General features: G+C 38.2%; 1 protein-coding gene across 1 annotated transcript in view; it reads right to left on the bottom strand.

Moving 5' to 3' along the window:
- Frzb (frizzled related protein) overlaps nt 1–21967 on the bottom strand; it is a 33874-nt gene that overhangs the window by 8840 nt on the left and 3067 nt on the right. The window contains exons 2-3 of the mRNA XM_042688295.1: nt 15010–15057; nt 1888–1953 (exon numbers count right to left, since the gene is read on the bottom strand). Coding sequence (XP_042544229.1) covers nt 1888–1953; nt 15010–15057 — 114 coding nt within the window. The remainder of the gene's footprint in view (nt 1–1887; nt 1954–15009; nt 15058–21967) is intronic.

Here is a 21967-nt window from a genome sequence, read left to right as displayed (position 1 = left end):
CATGATAAAAATGCAGGTGCCTTCAACATACTGCGTACAACTAACTACCTTCAAGCAATGTGCACAAGGTATTATGACACATAAATAAGTTCTCATTTTCAGGTATCTCATTATGTATTTGCAAATACTCCAAAATCCAAGAAGCAAAATCTGAAATGCTTCTGGTCTCAAGCATTTTGGATAAGGGGTTCAACCTATAACTAGAAAAACACTGTAGAATAATACCTATGGAACATCACATATATTGAGGAGTCCCACTGGAAAGCTCTAGTAATCACCCCTTCTGGATATGATGGTGATTATTTATGACACCAAGGCACCAGTATTCGATGTTACATTTTGAATAATTAAAGAAGAGCCAACTTGGGTTCAATCAGTGTTCTCAATATACCAATTCATTTCATGGAAGAGTTGAGAAACTTACGTAAGCTGGTGTGTGAATCAACCTGAGCACACTTCCTCACATGGCAGCAGCAGGCTTTATCCCCCTTCAGTTGAGCCAGCTACATTTAGATTCGTAGCTCTAAAATTAAGACTTACCAGAATGTCACATTTTTAGGTCCAGCTTGATAAGGAAGCATTACCTCGGGTAAATACCAACAATTTTTACTAAGTGCTACTTTCCGCCTCTGTCATTGGGAGAAAGCAACAGCCTCCCTAGGCTACAAGGTCTTCTCTTCCTCCCAATGACACTTACCCTCTGGGTAGAGAACAGTGCCTCTGTTTTGATTTGTGATTCTAAAATGCCAAGCATGCTGCCAGATAGACTCACAATCAAACATTTATTAAGAACTTCGCCCACAGGACACATTTTCATTGGTTCAAGTAAATGCTTGTGCTTTAAAAGTTGTCCTTTGCTCAGGTCTGTAATCCTCGCTACTCAGGAGACTGAAGCTAACCTGGGCAGAAAAGTCCGTAAGACTCTTATTGACATCAAACTACCAAAAACCCGGAAGTGGAGCTGTTCAAGAGTGTTAGCCTTGAACAAAAAGGACAGTGCCCAGGCCCTGAGTTCAAGCCCTAGGACTCACCACAACCCCCGCCCCTCCCCCAAATGTCTTTTGTTTTTAAGTCTTTTTCTTAAACTATTCTGTTCACCTACATATATGTCAGCATGCACATGTGACACACAGATACTTCTTTTTTTTCAACTTCTTTTTTTTTAAGTAATATGCTTTATTTCTGTTACTAAACACTTAAGTAAATATTATACTGAGAAACCAGGAGCAATTAAGCTTTGAGTGACCCACTGTAGTTCTTTCAGGAGGAAAAAGATGCATGCAACGAAGGTAGTTCTTCAGATATGGCATCTCAGCAATGCATTGTCAAGGTTCTACATATTACAAAGGCTTTTTTCCCACTTAATTATAATGTTATTACCTTTAGTAGTTATACCGAAGGATTATTATTCAACATGTCAGCTTCTGAGTACAATGAATCTTCTTTTATTGGTATTGTAAAGGTGATGTACAGAGGGGTTACAGTTACTTAAGTCAGGTAATGAGGACATTTCTTTTTGAACAGTGTCACCCCTTCCTAGCTTTCTCCCAATTTTTCCCTCCTGTCTCCACCCACATATAGTTCATTTTCAACATAGTTTCCACTGAGTGCCACTGCTGCATTTGTTCACCCTTTGTCCCTCCATTTCTGTGCTTTCCCCTTCTTCTCCCCAAAAGAGTAAACTTACAAACAAGACAAAAAGTACAGAAAACAAAAACAGCAATTGAGGGGGGAAAAACCTCTTGTTTCCATTTCTTGAGTTCATTTCCACAAATATCATTTTATATGATCATATGCACATAGCTATTGGCCTTTGTGATCCTTTGGCTTTGTCTCACTTACACACATTAATGGAGCAATATGAATCCCTCATGAAGTTATTCTTACCATAGTTGTAATTGTTCCGGAAATAGGTCTTCTGTGTAGCTCTAATTGGCTTACATTTGCAGCGTTCTGAAAAAATACAATTTTGTTATAAGCAATTTGTTTGGTTCACTAATTTTTTTGTAAGACTACATATTAATTTGGTGATGAGAAAATTATTTAATTCTACATATCTTGTCTCATTTACCTGAAACTACATGTTTCACTATTGGTAGAACAGCATAGAATGACTGCTGTTACTCACACTGGCATTTTTATGCTTACTTCAGGAAATTTCTATGTATTTTTTTTTGTTGTTTTGGAACTCTGGGCCTGGGCGCTGTCCCTCAGTTCTTCAGCTCAAGACCAGCGATCTACCACTTGTGCCACAGCACCACTTCTGGTTGTCTGGTGATTTATTGGAGATAAGTTTCACAGACTTTCCTGCTGGGGCTGGCTTTGAACTGCGATCCTCAGATCTCAGCCTCCTGAGTAACTAGGATTACAGGTGTGAGCCACCAGTGCCCAGCATATGCACATATTTTAAAAGAAACTTCATATTGTAGAAATGAGTAGTCACTGTCAGATAAGCAGTAATGAAAACACTGCTTTTATGTACTAAATATGTATACAATAGACATTCCAATTATTTCAAAATGTTTCATCTATAGGTTACCATATTGAAGAGTAGATCATCATACTTTTTTTTAAAACAGCTACTCTGCCAGAATTACATAGTAATAGAAAACAATATGCAATGACCACAAGAACATTTAATTTTATATAAAGGTTACTCGAAAATAAAATTCCTAAGCCAGACGCAGATGGCTCACACTTGTCATCCTAGCTACTCAACAGGTTGAGATCTGAGGATTGAGATTTGAAGCCAGCCTCAGTAGAAAAGTCGGTGAGACTCTTACCTCCAAAGAAGCAGCAAAAAGCTGAAAGTGGACATGTGGCTTAAGTGGTAACTTTGAACAGAAAAAGCCAAATAAGAGTGAGGCATTGAGTTCAAGCCCCTAGTGCTAGCACAAAAATAAAAATAAAATAAAACCCCAAGGAAGTTTCATTAAAAATTAAATGGCACACATTACCTGTATTTTGACACAAAAGAAGGGGAACCATAATTCTTTCAAGACTTGTTTTGTTTTGTTTTGGCCAGTTCTGGGTCTTGAACTCTGGGCCGAGGTACTGTCCCTGAGCTTCTTTGCTCAAGGCTAGCGCTCTACCACTTTTAGCCACAGCACCACTTCCAGCCTTTTCTGAGTAGCTTATTGGAGATAAGACTTTCTGTGTTCTGTCCCTTTTTTTGGTTGGTCATGGGGCTTGAACTCTAGGCCTGGAAGCTGCCCCTCAGCTCTTCAGCTCAAGGCTAGTGCTCTACTACTTGAGCCACAGCACCACTTCCGGTTTTCTGGTGGTTTATTGGAGATAAGAGTTCAATGGACTTTCCTGCTGGGCTGGCTTTGAACTGTCATCCTCAGATCTCAGCCTCCTGAGTAGCTAGGATTACAGGTGTGAGCCACCAGTGCCTAGCTGAATAATTTTTTTTTCAACAACCAGATTTGGAAATTTTCCAGGAGAACATGGTAGAGCAAGAGGGAGCAAGGGAATTGAAGATGTTTTCAAAGAAATGATTACTACTGTAGACAGTGCAGACAAGGAGAGTAAGTAGTAGTTAATGGACAGAGGAATTCTCAATGCAGGAAGGAAAATCAGCAGTAAGATGCCAGAGGAAATCAGCTGGAAGGGAAAGGTAGTAGGCAAAGAGTGGGGTGATTGAAGTTCAGATTATACGGCCAATGCCATTGTTAGAGACCAAAGATCAGAATAAGACACAGGTGGACCCATTGTAGCAATGAGATGTACAAGACACCAGGTTGAAAACGAACTTTACAACTTTTTGGAGGTAGGGAGGGAGGGGGGAAGGAGTTGTGGAGCTGGGGAGGGAAAGGATGGTAGGGAAAAGCAAATAAGGAGGTAACAATGCTCAATAGGAAATGTACTCATTACCTTACTCATATAACTGTAACCCCTTTGTACAGTATCTTTACAATAAAAAATATATTAAGAAAAAAGAATTTCCCATGTTAGTGAGTGGCTGGGATGGACCAGACAAGCATGTGAATAAAGCAAAGTCGAGGCATTAGATGGTTCATCTATGACATTATGATCATCAAAAACAACAGGGATGAATGCCATCTTGGAACACCTTTAAATGGAGGAAAGGCATATCCTATTTGGCCTTGTGGGTTAGTTCCACTATCCTTCTAGAAACAGAGTTGCAAAATCTTTTCTAGATCCTAGGGCCAGTTACATCCCTTCATCCCCAAAAAAGTCATCAAATGGATACTTTAGGGGAAATCGCAGAGTCTTGTGTCTAGGACATTAAAAATCAAAACACCAGAATCCTAACATTCTAATCTTAATGATGAAATGAGTATAGGGGAAAGAATAAAGAATAATAACAATGCAACTCTCACAGAAACCAAAATTAGAAAATATAAGAACTATATTAAAACCAAGAGCAATTTTTATTGTATTTGTGCTAGCTCTGGGGCTTGTAATCAGGGCCTGGTCACTGTCCCTGAGCTCTTGTGGTCAAGACTAGCACTCTACCACTTGAGCTACAGCTCCACTCCCACTTTTTTGTGATTAATGGATGAAAAGAACTTCAGAGACTTTCCTGCCTGGGCTGGCTTCAAACTGTGATCCTCAGATCTCAGTGTACTGAGTATCTAGGATTATAAGCATGAGCCACCAGCATCCAGCTAGAAAAATATTTTTTTAATTTAATTGATATTATTCTCAGTCATTATTATGCATTGAAAATCATGAAATGATGCACAGATCTATGCATGTGACTTTATAGTAAGCAAAAGCAGTCAGTCACAAAAGATGTACTGTACAATTCCTATGTTATACAGTGGCATTGTCTATAAAAATCAGATATCACCAATCTGCAACAAAAAAAAAGAACTCTGTATATACAAGGACGTTTTCAAAGATGAAGGAAATGTTCTTTTTCTTCAGCTGCATGATGGTCACACTGACATACATTTTGACATACATTCAACATACATTTTGACATACATATGTCAAAATTCAATGTGGTATACACATGAGAGTTGTGTGTTTTATTTAAATAAATTTAACCTTAATAATGTGCCATTAACATAAAAATTCATCGAGATATGTCATTTTTCCATGACTTAAAAACAATTCATTACATGTTTAAAATAATATTAATTTCCTAAACATATGCAGAGGGCAAAAAAGTACCATATTATTTGGGGTAGGGAAGTATATGGAAAATGTGATGAAGTTGACTGGCGAACCTAAGTAATATAATAAGGCTTTAAAAAGCAAATATAACATTTACTCAACTGCCAAAGCAAGCCTCAGATATTGCAATAAAGGACTCAATTCATAGTAATTTGCAGTTTATAAAAGGGAATTACTTAAGATTGAGAGGACTAACATTATTAATAAAAAAAAGAAAATTCAATTAATTTTTTAGAATGTATGCTTTTAAAAATATATACCTATTTACCTTTGAAGTTTTAAAAGACAGTCCACTTTTTAGCATGTGTGTTGTGTCCAGCCTGTGGTTGTCCTTAGCTAATAAATGTGATTTTTCTCACCCTCCCTCAAAAAAGAATTTATGCTTTTGGAAAATCTTAAATAAACTCCCTTTCACACAGTATCTGGAACTAAGATTCATTTACAATGTCCAAAATATAGAAAGACACAATGCAATACTTACTATTTTTCCCTAGGACATCTGAAGGGTGCGTTCTTTGGTGTACTCCAAAAAATTCAATGAACAAAAAAGCAAAAAGGGTTTCACAGTTTTTCAGATGTCTTGTCTACTCAAGGCCAATCACTCCTCATTTCACGTGGCATGCAGTGTGCCTGGTACCAGTAGGCATTCACTACATCCTGAGGAATGGGTTAATGGATGACGAAAACCTGTCATAATGTTTCAGTACTGGGGACCGAGAGAAACTATTGTGTCACATACTAACTTAGAATGTTGCAAGGTGGAAATTATTCATTAAAGTATTATTACTAGATATGTGATATTCTACCAGTGATAGAACTACAGTGATAGAAATCCTGTCACGAAAGTAAGGGTGAACTGGATGAATTCCAGCGGGAAGAAATTAGCATAAAGAGACAGGAAGAGGCTAAGCACCGGACCCACAGCTGGAGGCCAGGAGGAGAACACCACAGCAATGTGGGTAATAGCTGAAAGAGAAGACTGCTGAGGAAAGAGAACAGATCAGATGTATCAATTGCTGCAGACTAATGAAAAGCAAACCCTGTAGTTAGAAGCTACTGTATGGTTACAAAAATACTATTCATCTGACCTGGGTTTTTTTTTTCTCCCAATTAGTGTAGACGTTGGCCCAAATTAATCCTGCCCCTATAGTTAGTAAACTTTTACATTTGTAAAAGGTAGCTCAGACATTCTTATCTGAAAAAAACCCAGAGAAATAATATGGTCATATAATTAATTATTCTCTGGGATTTGAATTCAGGGCACTTGCTTTTCTGGTGTGCTACCACTTCAGTTATACTTCCCATCTAACTCTTGCTGGCTAACTGGAGAGAGAATCTCCTTTCTTCTGGAGCTGGTTTTGTTTTTCTGTTTTTTGTTTTTTGTTTTTCTTTTTTTTCCCTTTTTTCTGCTTATGTGGTGCTGAGGAATCGAACCCAAGGCCTCAGGCATGGCAGGCAAGCGCTCTACCACTGAGCCACCTTCCCAGCCCCTGGAGCTGGTTTTGAACTGCAAGCCTCTGGATCTCAGCATACTGAGTTGCTCAGATTATAGGTGTAAGCCACTAGTTCCAGGCTATTTGTGCACTTTGAAATGTAAATCTCATCACAAAGCACAAAACTTTTTTCTTTCCCTTTTTTCTTTTCTTTTTTTCTTTCTTTGCCTGTCCTGGGGCTTAAACTCAGGGCCTGGGCACTGTCCATGAGCTTTTTTGCTCAAGGCTAGCACTCTACCACTTGAGCCACAGCACCACTTCCAGCTTTTTCTGTTTATGTGGTACAGAGTGTTTATGTAGTACTGAGAAATTGAACCCAAGGCTTCATGCATGCTAGACAAGCACTCTACCACTGAGATTTTTTTTAAAAAACACTTCTTTTTCCAGGTGCTTGTGGCCCACCCCTATAATCCTAGCTACTCAGGAAGCTGAGATCTAAGGATCTCAGTTCAAAGCCAGCCCAGACAGGAAAGTCCATGAGACTCTTATCTCCAATTAACCACCAGAAAAATCAGAAGTGGTGCTGTGGCTCAAGTGTTAAGAGTCTTAGCCGTGAGCTGAAGAGCACAGGGACAGCGCCCAGGCCTGGACTTCAAGCCCCATGACCGACAAAAATAAAATAAAATAAACACGTATCTTTTCACTGAATCATTTGAATATTTCCTTTAATCTTCTGTGCTGATTTGGGAAAGTCAGTGAAACAGAACTAAAATTGTTCATTTTCCATATCCCACACTATGCTAATAGAGGATCTATTCCTTATTATGATAGTGGGTGTACAATGGTCAAACACATGAACTGGAAGCTTCTCCATCATTACCTCCAAAAAGAAAAAGAATAAGAAAATTGGTAAGATTTGAAGCAAAAATAAATTAATTGGAGTACAAGAAGTTCTTTTCCAAATACCAGACACAAATAGATTGACCCTTTGGAAAGAATTTGCTATGTGAGGCTACAACTTGTGTGTGTGTTGTGTGTGTGTATGTGTGTGTGTGTCTGTGTGTGTCTGTGTGTGTGTGTGCATGCCAGTCCTGGGGCTTGAACTCAAGGCTTGGGCACTGTCCATGAGCTTCTTTTGTTCAAAGATAGCATTCTACCACTTGAACTAGAGTTATACTTCCAACTTCTTTGGGCAGTTTTATTGGAAATAAGAGTCTCATGGATTTTCCTGCCCAAGCTGGTTTTGAATAGCAATCCTCAGATCTCAGTCTCCTGAGTAGCAGAGGATTACAAGCATGTACCACTGGCACCTAATAATTTTATGCTTTGTTTCCTGTTTTTATCATGATCCACCCTAGCTGTTATTTATAAATTTTTTGAGGGTGAATGAATTATATTTTCTTTTTGAAATAAGTGAATATACTCATGGTTTCTCACAAAGTGAGTTTTAGTTTTTACCTGTTTGTTTCTCTTCCTTACCCCCATTAAACAAGGAAACAGGAAAAAAATATTTTTTAAAGGAACAGTAAACATTGAACATAGAAACACTATAATCATTCTAGAAAGTCTTCCATGTTGAACTATTTTTGTATATTGTCCAGGGTTGTTGATGTTTTCTCTCAGATGTCAAAACTCTGTTATTCTAACCATAATTTCTGGGCAAATTGATAGCAATGCACTTTCCCAGAGACTCACCAGTTATACTTTTAGACTAATGAGCTTTTTGGTTTGCTTTAAATAAACATAATAAGAGGAAAGCTTCCTAAAATAGCCCAGGGCTGGACCCCAATGAGAGAACAACATTCTCAATCGTATCAAATGATAATCCAAACAATTCTAAATCACTTTAATTCATCCAAGTTTTTACTAAGATAAGTAGTTGTTTGTACTAATTTTAGTGGTAACTATCTCAGGCCAAATACTTATCACCTGATAAGATGTAAGTAACAACAAAAATTGTATGAATCTAATAAAATTAATATTTCAAATGCATTTATGCCATGCACTGGTAGTTCATGCCTGAAATCCTCACTACTCAGTTGGCTGAGATCTGAAGATGACTGTTGGAAGGAAGGTCAATGAGACTCTTTTTGTTGTCGTCGTTATTGGTTGTGGGGCTTGAACTCTGGGCTTGGGCGCTGTCCCTCAGCTCTTCAGCTCAAGGCAAGCACTCTACCACAGCTCCACTTCTGGTTTTCTAGTGGTTTATTGGAGATAAGAGTCTCACGGACTTTCCTGCCCAGGCTGGCTCTGAACCGTGATCCTCAGATCTCAGCCTCCTGAGTAGCTAGAATTACAGGCATGAGCCACCAGCGTCCGGTGAGTCAATGAGACTCATGTCCAGTTAACTACCAAAAAGTCAGAAGTTCAGGTGTGTCTCAAGGGGTAAAACCCCAGCCTTGACTGAAAAAGTTAAGGAATACTGCTTAGGTCCTGAGTTCAAGCCCTAGCATACACACTCACACCACACACACACACACACACACACACACACACACACACACACACAGATTTACAATTTAATAAATGTTCCTCTTCCACTTAGAAGAAACCTGATAAAGTAGGACACACAGACCCAAATCAGAGCTAATTTCTAGAGAGAAGTGAAATAGAAATATTATAACTAAATGTAGCTAAAATAATATATAATATTCTTGCAGAAACAAATATAGCCTTTAGTCACAACAGAAACCAATTCAAATAGCCATGAGCATCAGAATGGGTAATATGTGTACCTCCAATGATAGGCTACTACAAAGGGAAGTAAAATGAAAGACTATTGCTATGGACAGCAAAATGAAGAGCAAAGGAAGCCACCTACACACAAAAATGCATACTGCACAATTTCATTAACATAAAATCCAAAATCAGGCAAAATTAATCTATGGTATTAGATTTCTGCTAGCAGAAATCTTTGGGGAAACTGCAATTTTTTTTTTTGTTTTTTGCTTATGTGGTGCTGAGGAATCGAACCCAGGGCCTCAGGCATGCAAGGCAAGCACTCTACCACTGAGCCACCTTCCTAGCCACTCTTTGGGGAAAATGTTACAGTTACTTATGTAAATGTAGCCCCCTTGCTCATCACCTTTTCAATAAATATAAAATAAATTTTTTTAAAAAAAGGAATCTTTGGGAAGAAGTGTGGAGTTAAGTATGGAATTAGTGACTTGGAGGCTTCTGGAGGGCTAGGATAGATACCTGGGATGTGTGGTATTTACAAGAGTGTTTCCTTTATGAAAATGCTTGAATGGTACAATTTCATGCACTTTATTAAAAAGTTTATTTTGTAGTGACATAGGCTAATTAGACTCCATCCTGTTTCTCCCACTGAATGTTGCTCTGATACCTAAGCAGAATTCATGAAGCAGCTTTTTTTTTTTTTTTTTGGTCAGTCGTGGGGCTTGAATTCTGGGCCTGGGCACTATCCCTCAGCTCTTCAGCTCAAGGCTAGTGCTCTACTATTTGAGCCACAGCGCCACTTCCGGCTTTTTCTATTTATGTGGTGCTGAGGAATCGAACCCAAGGCCTCATGCATGTGAGGCAAGCACTCTACCACTGACCCACCTTCCTAGCCCCAAAGTAGCTTCTTAAGAATGCACAAAGGTAAATAGTATCAGGCCCAGTGACCTGATAGTGATTCATCAGTTTTCTTTCTCTGCTATCGGTCAGTCCAGTTTGGACACAGCCTGTGACCTAAGACGAGGCACTGTACAGACAGTACTCCAGGAGAAGCCCTCCACTGTTAGATGAACAAGTGGAGAGAGGCTTTACCACACTCCTGTCTCTTGCAAGCCACCCATCAAGCAACAGTAGGGTGGCAGAATCGCAGGAAGAGCAAAAGCTTCATCAAAGATGCCTAAAACCCTGATGGAGAAGAACCTTCCTTCCTGTGGTGTCAGGAAATCGGAATGAACCCCATTTGTCTATCTCTGCCCACTTCTCAGTCTCAGATGCAGGAGCATAAGAAATGAATTGCAGGGCTGGGAAGATGGCTCAGTGGCAGAGCGCTTGCCTTGCATGCATGAGGCCCTGGGTTCAATTCCTCAGCACCACATAAGCAAAAAGAAAAAAAAAAACCGGAAGTGGTGCTTTGGCTCAAGTGGTAGAGTGCTAGCCTTGAGCTGAAAAGCTGAGGGACAGTGCCCAGGCCCAGAGTTCAGGCCCCACGACCACAAAAAAATAAAATAAAATAAAAATGAATTGCACAATAGGGTAAATCCACAGCTTTCTAGCCAAAGGACCAAAATGGGGAGCTCAAAGGACTGAAAAGTACTAAAGACATCACAAAGATGTAAGAAGCATAAGGAAAGATTTTGTAATGCTGTTGACAAACTACAGGATTCCCTGTTGAGTACGTGTGAATCTGACATGAAATAGTATACTTGAGACCTTGAAAAATGAACTATGGTATACATCAACATCCTGATCTCATACTGACCACTGTGTAGGACACATATTGATAGTGGTGTGAAAGGCACAAAAAAGACTTTGGGAAATGGCACTGATGTTGAAATCACGAGATTTCAACTGATGTTGAAATTACCAGCTATAGTGAATAAGGAGACTAAATCTAAATACTGCTGAAGTCTCAACCTGAGACTTTAGCCTAAGCCTTAAAGAGTCTAAACCTTGACTCCAACTAAAATTAAAATGTCAACATTTACCATAGACTTTAAATAAGACCCCAAATCTTATTACATGTTATTCAAAATGTACAAAATTCAATCCCAAGTCATCTACATATGAAAAATTAGGAATGTCTCAACTTGTATGGGAAAAGGCAGATGATATGAATGTTCAAATAATCAACAATGTCTTTTGGACATCTACTATAAAACAATCCCCCAAATGAAGAGTGAGTGTCCTTAAAGTGGATGGAAAATGTATTTCTTAACAAAGAAATACAAAATAAAATGAAGAATCACATAGAAATTTTAAATTTAAAAAAATAGTAGCTAAAGACTATCAGGATATGATTAATAGCAGAATGTAGATGACAAGGAAAAAGCCAATGAACTTTGAGAGATGTTGTTAGAAACTATCTATTCTAAACAACAGGGAGAGAGAGAAAAGATTAAGGGAGATATGAATTAATATTCATATCCTCATAGAAGACAGAATAGTAGAAAAAGTAGGCATTTGATAAAATAATTTCTTGCCACTTGCCAAATTTGACACATTATAACTTTGGCCAAGCACCAGTGGCTCATGCCTATAATCCTACTTACTCAGAAGGCAGAGATCTGAGGATTGTGGTTCAAAGCCAGCCCAGGCAGGGAAGTCTTTGAGACTCTTATCTCCAATTACCCACCAAAAAAGCCAGAAGTAGAGCTATGACTAAAGTGATAGAGTGCTTTTGTGCTCAAGGATATTATCCAGGACTGGCACACACAAAAATATATATAACATATAGATTTAAGATTATCAATTAATAATGAACAACATAAATTGAATGAGAGCAATTACCAAGCATATCATATTCAAACTGTTATAAATTGAATGACTGCTAATTTTAAAAAGAAAGTGAGGCCAGAAGTAAAAACAATATTAAAGTGCTAAGTGAAATACTAAGAGTTTGATATTCAGTTGAAATATCCTTGAGGAATTAAAGTGAAATTAATACTTTTTCAGGTAAAGGAAAGCAAAGAGAATTTTTGTTTCCCAGCAGAACTGCTGTAAATGGAGCAGACAAAAGAGAAAGGAAGGAAGCCTTTAACATCAAGAAATAAAGAAGAAGAATAAAATTAAAAACATCTGTATAAATATAAGAGGGTATTGCTCCTTTCTTGAGTTGCTTAAAACAAAATATATGACATTATCTAACAGGAACACATACACACATGTATGGAAATGTGTGTGTGTGTATATATATATATATATATATATATATATATATATATCTTTGACACTCTAGTGAGTGTTTTGGAGAAGGGGGAAGGAAATGAGGTTAAGCCTCAATCCATGCAAAACCCCTTTTCAACAAGTAGGTGAGTATAGTAGTGTGTGTTTATCATCCTAGCTAGGTAGGATGCTGAAATCAGGAAGACTGTAATTCAAAGCCCACCTGGACAAAAAGAGTTCACAATATTCCATCTTAATGGAAGAAACTCGGGATGATTGTCATCCCCACTATAGTGGGACATGTAAAATAGGAGGATCACAGTCCAGGCACAGCTCATTCAAAATAGTACAAAAAGGGCTGGAAGTATTGCTCAGCTGAAAGTACCAGCTTAGCAAACTCAAGGCCTTGAGTTCGAACCCTAGCACCACAACCACCACTGAAAAAAAAAAAAAAGAACAGCGCAAACAACAGTAAAATAAACATTTTTCCAAGTGTACACGGAACGTTCACCTTAAAAAATTCAGGAATAAAATTATATGAAGTATGTGCCATAACCAAAACAGAATTAATTGTATATTAATTATATAAGGGCAATAGGAAAACCCAAATAGCATATTAAAAAGCACAATCCCAAATAATGCATAATTTAGAGAAAATTTCAAGTGAAATTATAAATAATTTTGAACTGAAGGAAAAATATGTTTAAGTCTTGTCAAAACTTGGGAGGATGCAACCAGTTACTTTATTATTATTATTATTATTTTGTGTGTGCCAGTCCTGAGGCTTGAACTCAGGGCCTGGGCTCTATTTCTGAGCTTTTGTGCTCAAGGCTGCTTGAGCCACAGCTCCACTTCTACCTTTTTAGAGGTTAACTGGAGAGAAGAGTCTCATGAGCCTTCCTTCCCAGGCTAACTTTGAATCCCAATCCTCAGATCTCAGCCTCCTGAGTAAGATTGCAAGAGTAACCCACTGGCAACCAGTCATTCTTATATGGGTGTTTATAGGACTAACTTGTATTAGAAAAAGAAGAAAGGTCTCAAATAGGAATTGGTTAGATAGATAGATAGATAGATAGATAGATAGATAGATAGATAGATAGATCCACAGCAATGGGAAAAAATAGAAATCAATAAAATGAAAAAGAGAAAAAGAAAAATGAATTAAGGAAGATTGTTCTTTGTATCTATAATATAGAAAGGATTAAAACTTAATGTTTGTATTATAATTTAAAATAATCAGAAGAGCTGGGTTCTGGTGGCTCACACCTGTAATCCTAGCTACTCAGGAGGCTGATATCTGAGGATCGAGGTTCAAAGCAAGCCCAGGCAGGAAAATCCATAAGACTATCTCCAATAAGCCACTCAGAAAACCCGAAGTGGCACTGTGTCTCAAGGGGTAGAGCACTGGTCTTGAGCTGAAGAGCTGAGAGACAACACCCAGGCCCAGGGTTCAAGCCCCACAACCAACAAAAAATAAATAAAATAAAATAAAATAATCAGAAGAATTGAATTTGACCAAAGGATATAAGTGGATGGCAAATAAGCCTTGAAAAAAATATTCAACATTATTGACAATTAGGAATATGCAAATAAAACCACAAGAAGCTTTCATTACATCCCTATTAAATAACTAATAATTTTTTAAGTTGGTAGTACCAAGTGCTATTGAAGATAGAAAGCAGCTACAATTCTTACCCAAAGCTAGTGCAAAATTAAACAGCTATTTTGGATATCATTTTGCATGTTTAATAAAGTCAAACAGATACTTAAAATCTTAGTCCTAGAAGTTAAAATTTTTATATTCATGTGAAAACCTGTACACACAGATTAATCAAAGCTCAGTTCATGATTGCCCAAACTAGAAACAACCTAATATTTTTCTTGCATGGGAGGGATAAGCAAATGGCAATACATCCAAGTAATAAAATAGTTCTCAACAAAAGGAATAGATCACTGATGCATATAGCAACTTGGGTAACTCTCAAAGGCGTAAGGCTGCATGAGAAAGTCAATCTCAAAAGGTTATATACTCTGTCGTTCTCATTCCATGTGTCTGACAATCTCCAAAAGACATTCCTATAGGGAAGGAGAATATATTAGTGCTGGCCAGAGCTTAAGGAAAGGGGGAAATGGTCATTGGAAAGGGAAATAGCATGAAGGAATTTTTGAAAGTTTAATAGCATTGTTCTGCATTCTAACTGTAATTACATGAATCCATACATGTGCACATTTTGATACTGGGGCTGGAACTCAGGGCCTGTGTTCTTGCTTGGCTTTTTCACTCAAAGCTGGCATTCTAGCACTTGTGCCATACCCCTACTTCTAGATTTTTGGTCATTAACTGGATATAAGAGTCTCATGGACTTTCCCGCCTGGGCTGACTTTCAACCTTGGTCTCCAAATTTCAGCCTCCTAAGTAGCTAGGATTACAAGTGTGAGGTACCCAGTACCCAGCTAGGAATGAACTTTCATGTTTACTTTTTAAGTATTATGGCACAAATTTCCATAAGTAAGTCTAGAATATCAAAATCACATCAAAGACTAATTAGACCCCAAATGAAAATCAGGAAGATAGTGTTATACTTACCACTGTTTACCCCTCTACAGTTTCCATTATTCGAATCCATGGGAAAATCTGAAACAGAATAAAGAAAGTATCACAACATATTTATTATTTCAAAGATTTCTACATAACATTTAATGCAATGATGAATTTGATTTGGATAAGAACCAAGTGTCTCAAGGAAGTAGATCTTTGGGTTGTAAGGTTGGCATTTCTATTTGGGGGTCAAATAAGGATGAGATCTAGTCTGCCATCTGACTGAACAGTATGTTGAAATTTCATCAGCTGAGCATAAAAATTTCAGGAATTAGCCAAGATTTCAAGCTCATGCTTGTAATCTTGGCTACTCAGAAGGCTGAGATCTGAAGAACAGTTTGGAGCCAGTTCAGGCAAGAAAGTCCATGATATTCTTTCTATTTTTTTCTTTTTTTTTTTGGGGGGGGGGGTCCAGTCGTGGGGCCTGAACTCTGGGCCTGGGCGCTGTCCCTCAACTCTTCAGCTCAAGGCTAGCACTCTACCACTTGAGCCACAGCGCCACTTCCGGCTTTTTTTCTTTTTGCTTATGTGGTGCTGGGGAAGTGCTTGCCTTGCATGCATGAGGCCCTGGGTTCGATTCCCCCAGCACCACATAAGCAGAAAAAGCCGGAAGTGGTGCTATGGTTCAAGTGGTAGAGCGTTAGCCTTGAGCTGAACAGCTCAAGAGTTCAGGCCCCACGACCAACAAAAACAAACAAATATATATATATATATATATATATATATATATATATATATAGCCAAGGTGATGTACTGAGGGGTTACAGTAACATAAGGTAGTGAGTACATTTTTTATTTGTTTGTTTCACAATATTTGTGTCTTTTTTCTCTTTTAAAATTTTATTTTATTGTAAAGATACTGTACAGAGGAGAGGGGTTACATGAGTAAGGCAATGAGTACATTTCTTGTCAAACATAGTTACCCCTCCTTTGTTATTTTCCCACTATACCTTTCCTCTTGCACCTCTCCTACTCCTCCCCCACCAAGTTGTAAAGGTCATTTCCAAAATAGTGTCTTGTGAGTATCATTGTTGCAATGGGTCATTCTGTGTCCTTGTTTCAGCATTTTGTAATTCCCCTTCCCCTCCCCAAATTAGATAAATGTATATACAAGATTCAGGTTATTAAAACCAAAAACAGTGATAACAGGATATACCATAGAAGGAAGAACATACAAAAGAAACAAAAAATCATATAGTACATTAAAAACAACAACAAAGAAAAACCTCTTGGGGCTGGGAATGTGGCTTAGTGGTAGAGTGCTTGCCAACATTCACAAAGCCCTGGGTTCAATTACTCAGTATCACATAAACAGAAAAAGCCTGAAGTGGAACTGTAGCTCAAGTGGTACAGTGTTACCCTTGAGCAAAAGAAACCCAGGAATAGTGCCCAGGCCCTGAGTTCAAGCACCAGGACTGACTAGCAAAAAAAAAAAAAAAAAAAAAATCATCTTCATGCTACTTTTATATCCAGAAGAAAGACCAGAAGAGTTATGGCTCAAGTGGTAGGGCACCAGGCCCTGGGATCAAACCCCAGTTCGAAAGAAAAAAAGAGAGAAAGAAAGAGAGAAAAGAGAGAGAGAGAGAGAAAGGAAAGAAAGAGAAAGAGAGAGAAGGAAAGAAGGAAGGAAGGAAGGAAGGAACGAAGGAAGGAAGGAAGGAAGAAAGGAAGTGAAAACAAGGAAAAAGAAAAAAGAAAATTTGGGGCTGGGAAGGTGGCTCAGTGGTAGAGCGCTTGCCTTGCATGCATGAGGCCCTGGGTTGGATTCCTCAGCACCACATAAGCAAAAAGCCAGAAGTGGCGCTTTGGCTCAAAGTGGTAGAGTGCTAGCCTTGAGCTAAAGAGCTGAAGGACAGCGCCCAGGACCAGAGTTCAGGCCCCACGACTGGACCCAAAAAAAAAAAAGAAAAAAGAAAATTTATGCTCAAGGAAAGATAGCTATTTATTTGGAAATTAAGCAAAGCAAATACATATAATTATACAACCAACACTAATTCTAAAATATTTTGTTTAATCTGGGTATGAACTATTATTAACTTTTGTTTTATTTTATTATCTTTAAGTAGTTGGACAAAGGAGCTGCCATTTAACAAATTTAATGATTTTTATTCTATTCAAATTTCATTCATGATAAACATATCCAAGTTTTAATGTAATGTGCCAATAATTTTTCTCTTCCTGAATAAGAATGTGATAAAATGCATATGGTTTATATAAAAATCATCTCCCTGTAGATGAATAAATTATACTGATGCACATTTAAATGTTTAGTATTCAAAGTTTTATGCAAGATGAAAAACAAAACTGTTGGGGGAAAACTCCTTTGAAACAGCTAAGTCAAGAAGAATGGTTGCTTCTTTCGTGTTCATAGTCACAGGGATGTGCTCAATTTTTTTAAAGTGTTGGTCTTTTTTTTTTTTTAATTGTGAAAATACCATACAGAGGGTTACAATTACATGGGCAAGATAGTGAGTACATTTCTTATCAAGCATTGTTGCCTCCTCCTTTGTTTCCCCATACCATCCCTTCCCCTCTCCACCCTCCCACCCCCAACCCCTCCAGTGTTGTGAAGTTTGTTTTTTGACATAATGTCTTGTACATCTCATTGTTGCAATGGGTCTACCTGTAACCCTATTTAAACAATTTGTTTTTTCCCTCCCCCTCCACGAATTATATCAACATCAAATACAGTGAAAGCAGGGCTTATACCATGGGGGAAGGACATACAAAGCAACAAAGAAATCATCTTATAAATATGTTGGAAACAATCGCAAGAAAGAAAAAAACCTTTGAATCCTTATCTTGGGGTTCATTTCACCTAACATCAACTTGTCTGACAGTTTCTGTTTGACTCAGACATATACTAGTTATTGCAAATACTGCTCTATACTTTTATTTTTTTTTTTTTGTCGGTCGTGGGGCTTGAACTCTGGGCCTGGGCGCTGTCCTTCAGCTCTTCAGCTCAAGGCGAGCACTCTACCACTTGAGCTACAGCGCCACTTCCGGTTTTCTGGTGGTTTATTGGAGATAGGAGTCTCACAGTCTTTCCTGCCCGGGCTGGCTTTGAATCGTGATCCTCAGATCTCAGCCTCCTGAGTAGCTAGGATTACAGGCGTGAGCCACCAGCGCCCGGCCAACTGCTCTATACTTTTAAAGACACATAGAAATCAATTGTCAAAACTCCAAGACAGAGATTTTAGAGTGGAAACTACTGTAAAAGTGGTTTCCTGATCATTAACTGTTTAAAAAATCGGTTCCAGATAGTTAAATTTCTGAAACCTATCATCAAAATTAGGTAAGCACTATATAAACTTGAGTCATGCTCTCCAAACCCTCTAGCATGAAAATTATCCTGAATTAAAACATGTAAATACTGTATCATAATAGATTTTATATCCCAAGAATTTCTAGAGGATGTCATAGAGCTTTCCATAGGAGGAAGGGTTGAGGTAGGAAGTGAGAGACCAGAAGCAAAGACAAAGGATTTTAAGTAATAGATCTATACTTCAGAAAAATCATACTGTTAGAATGTAGTAGAAATAAAAGAATCATTTATAATATAGGCCATAATCCATGTGAGAAATGGACCTTATGAAAATTATCCATAAGAAAATGTCATTAGAGAAGGTGGGAAAGAAATTTGATATTTGGCAGATCTAACAGTACTTGATGCTTATTGAATAGGGTAATTAGGAATCGAGTCATAGTGTCATCCTCAACAAGAGAATACTAGAGGAGAATAAAAGTAAGCTGGAAAGGGTGGTGATGAGTCTCTCCGGGCATGCTGAGGCTGAAGGACTCAGGGTTAGGCGAAAAGACTATGAGTGTATGTTCTCTTCTGTTTCTCAGCAGTGAAACCAAGTGGTAATTTCTTATCTTTTGAATCCATTGTCCAAAACCCTTATATTAAAAAAAAGGCATTGTTCCTTTAACTGCAATCAGATGGGCAAACGACATCAATTCTTCATAAAGTTAGAAATCACCTGTTTTTAAAAGAGGAAGAATAGAATTGAATAGCCTCCCTTTTTTTGCCAGCTGAATTGGCTTGGCAAGTTACCTAATTTCTCTGTACATTTTGGCTTTCCTTTCTGTGAAATAAGACTAATAGCACTTACCTTATAGCTGTTAGGAGAACTCACCTGCAGGATGCACTTAAGATGGTGCCAACAACATGTTAAGCACTGTTAGCTTTTATTCTGTGGCTGCTAATGATCTTTGTCCCCAAAGATGCTATTAAACATTTACAGTTGGGTTGATCAATCACTTTGTGGGAGCATTTCTTTGTTTAATTCTAATTCCTTATGTCACGTGACTTGTTCAAAATGAAAAAAATTAATGGCAAACTTAGAACTCAAGTTATGGCATATACTTCCAAAAGTGTCCTATTCTCTAAATGTGTGGTTTTCAATCTGTTCTTCTAGAAACCTGGTATAAAAGGGAAAGGCTCAATATAGTCACATTTGCTCTTTGGAAAAAAATTACTTGAAAGGTTGTTGGAAAGGAGATAAAAAGAATCATTAAAATAAGGTATAGATATATTCTCAGTATCCCTGATAAATGTGTTAGCTGATGATCTAGTTTGTTTGGGTTCATTTAAATAAATAAAATCAATACTATAATACTGAGATATTCCTCCACACCCCAACCAGAGTGTCTCTCAACATTTCACATGATGAAGAATCCTTAGAATTATGTTTTCTCTCTAGTCCTCATCTGCAATTTCCATTCCATATTCCTGCTCATAGCCTTGCTTTGTGTGTTTGGTCCCTCAAATATTTGCAGGCTATGGCAAAAGAAAAGACTGCCTGTTCCTCAGAGAGGGAGAAATGATTAAACAGAAGTTCCTGCGCGTGTAAGTTGAGGGGGTGCTCTGCCAAATGTTTTGAGCAAGAGCTGGGGTACAAATCAGCTCAATCCGGAAACCAGCAGTAACTGAGGGGTGATTATATCGCTTTTGGCACAGCAAACTGTGCATGTTGAACAAACAGCTGTGAAATCTCCAAAGTTTTCTTAAATGCTCAAGTTTTGAGGTAAACTATTTCTAATTTACAGGCACTCATCAGTCTCATTCTTTTATCCTATCACTCCCAATGGGATTTGCTCTCAAGGCTGAGGCCAAAGAGAATTTGTAGAAAATGAAATGTCAACTACATATGCAGAAGAAGTAAGATGCTTCTCCAGTACGTCCCAGTAACACTTTTCTGATACAAGCTCTAGGTTATATGTGTATTTACTTAAAAGTTCTAGGCTGTATCCTCATTTGGCAGGTACTAGAAAACTGCATCAGAGGAGTTTCATAATTGTTCTACAGGAAGATAGTCAGATATAAAACTGGCAACAGTTGGGGTGAGCAGAGTTGAGATTTAATACCTGATCTGCCTGACTCTACATTCATACTCTATTTACCATGAATCTTAAAGATCTGATCAAATGTTTCACTTAACCTGCTGACTGGCCAGATGAGCAGAGTTCAGCACAAAAAGTGGGTGGGAAGGTGGCTCAGTGATAGAGTGTTTGCCTTGCATGTATGAGGCCCTGGGTTCAATTCCTCAGCACCACATAAGCAGAAAAAGTGGGAAGTGGCATTGTGGCTCAAGAATAGAATGCTGCTAGCCTTGAGCTGAAGAGCAGAGGGACAGCGCCCAGTCCCAGAGTTCAAGCCCCAAAACTGACCAAAATAAAAAATAAAACACAAAAAGTAGTATTACATGAAACCAGCTCTATAATAAGTAGAAAATGGGTAGTGAGAATAAATTGAGATGTGTCTTAGTAATGGCAATATGTAACCTGTTCTTTTTTTTAATAAAAGAATGTTTGAGTTATAGTTTGAGTTTTGATTTTGCTGTTGGCTTGGGTTTTATTTTTTGGCAGTACTAGGGTTTGAACTTGCTAGGCAGATACTCTAGTTGGGGAACACCTCCAGTCTTTTTTACTCCATGTATTTTTTTGTTTTGTTTATTCGTTTGTTTTGCTAGTCCTGTGGCTTGAACTCTGGGCCTGGGCACTGTCCCTGGCTCCCTTTTTTGTTCAAAGCTAGCATTCTACCACTTGAGGCACAGCACCACTTCCAGGTTTTTCTGCGTGTAATTGTAGTTAAGAGGCTCACAAACTTCAGCCTTCCCTGCTTGAGGCTGGCTTCCAACCTTGATCCTCAGATCTCAACCTCCTGAGTAGCTAGGATTACAGGTGTGAGCCTCTGGAGCCCAAAATTACTATGGGTATTTTTGAAGTAGGGCCTCACTTTTTGCCCTGGTGCCTGGACAAGATCCATCTATTTACATTTCCCACCATTATTAGAATGACAAGTATATACTACCACCCCCTGATTTTTCTATCAAAATGGAGTCTTTCAAACTTTTTTGCCAAGGCTGGCCAGGAACCCAGATCTTCCCATTCTTACCCTCCTCGGTATCTAGAATTTTAGGCATGAACCATTGGTGCTTGGCTCCTTTTAGAGATTTGAAAGGAGAAAAAATAGTAATTTGAAGCATTACACTACTTCAGTAAGACCTGGCATTGCATAATGCCCTAAGGATACTTGTGGAATCACAATATATTATGAAAAGGCAAACAACCCTGAGTGGCCGAAGTTGAAAATCCTCTTGATGATATACAAGACAATAAGAGATTCTCCATTTTATTCAGGAAAATTGCATTTTCTATCTGGATAGATCATTCCTAGCCCTAAGTTATAGGAACTCGGTTTCTACCTGGAAGAAGAAAAACAATCTATTTCATTATATATCATATTCCACTAAACCAAGAAGTACATTGCATTGTAAATAAACCTGGCCACATGTAGTAGTTCCTAAGTGATTCCAGGTGTCTGAAGCTTTGACCCAACAAGCTCCTTCTGGAAGCCAGGGGAGTCCTCTAGCTAGAGTGTATCTCTCCAATCTCCATCCTCACCTCACCTTCAATTCCCACCTAGCATCACAGTCTGCTT

This window comes from Dipodomys spectabilis, unplaced genomic scaffold, assembly GCF_019054845.1.
Source record: "Dipodomys spectabilis isolate Male_0828 unplaced genomic scaffold, ASM1905484v1 ptg000115l, whole genome shotgun sequence".
Taxonomy (NCBI): Eukaryota; Metazoa; Chordata; class Mammalia; order Rodentia; family Heteromyidae; genus Dipodomys; species Dipodomys spectabilis.
The sequence above is the reverse complement of the archived record's forward strand: the minus strand, read 5'-3'. Positions and strand labels throughout refer to the sequence as shown.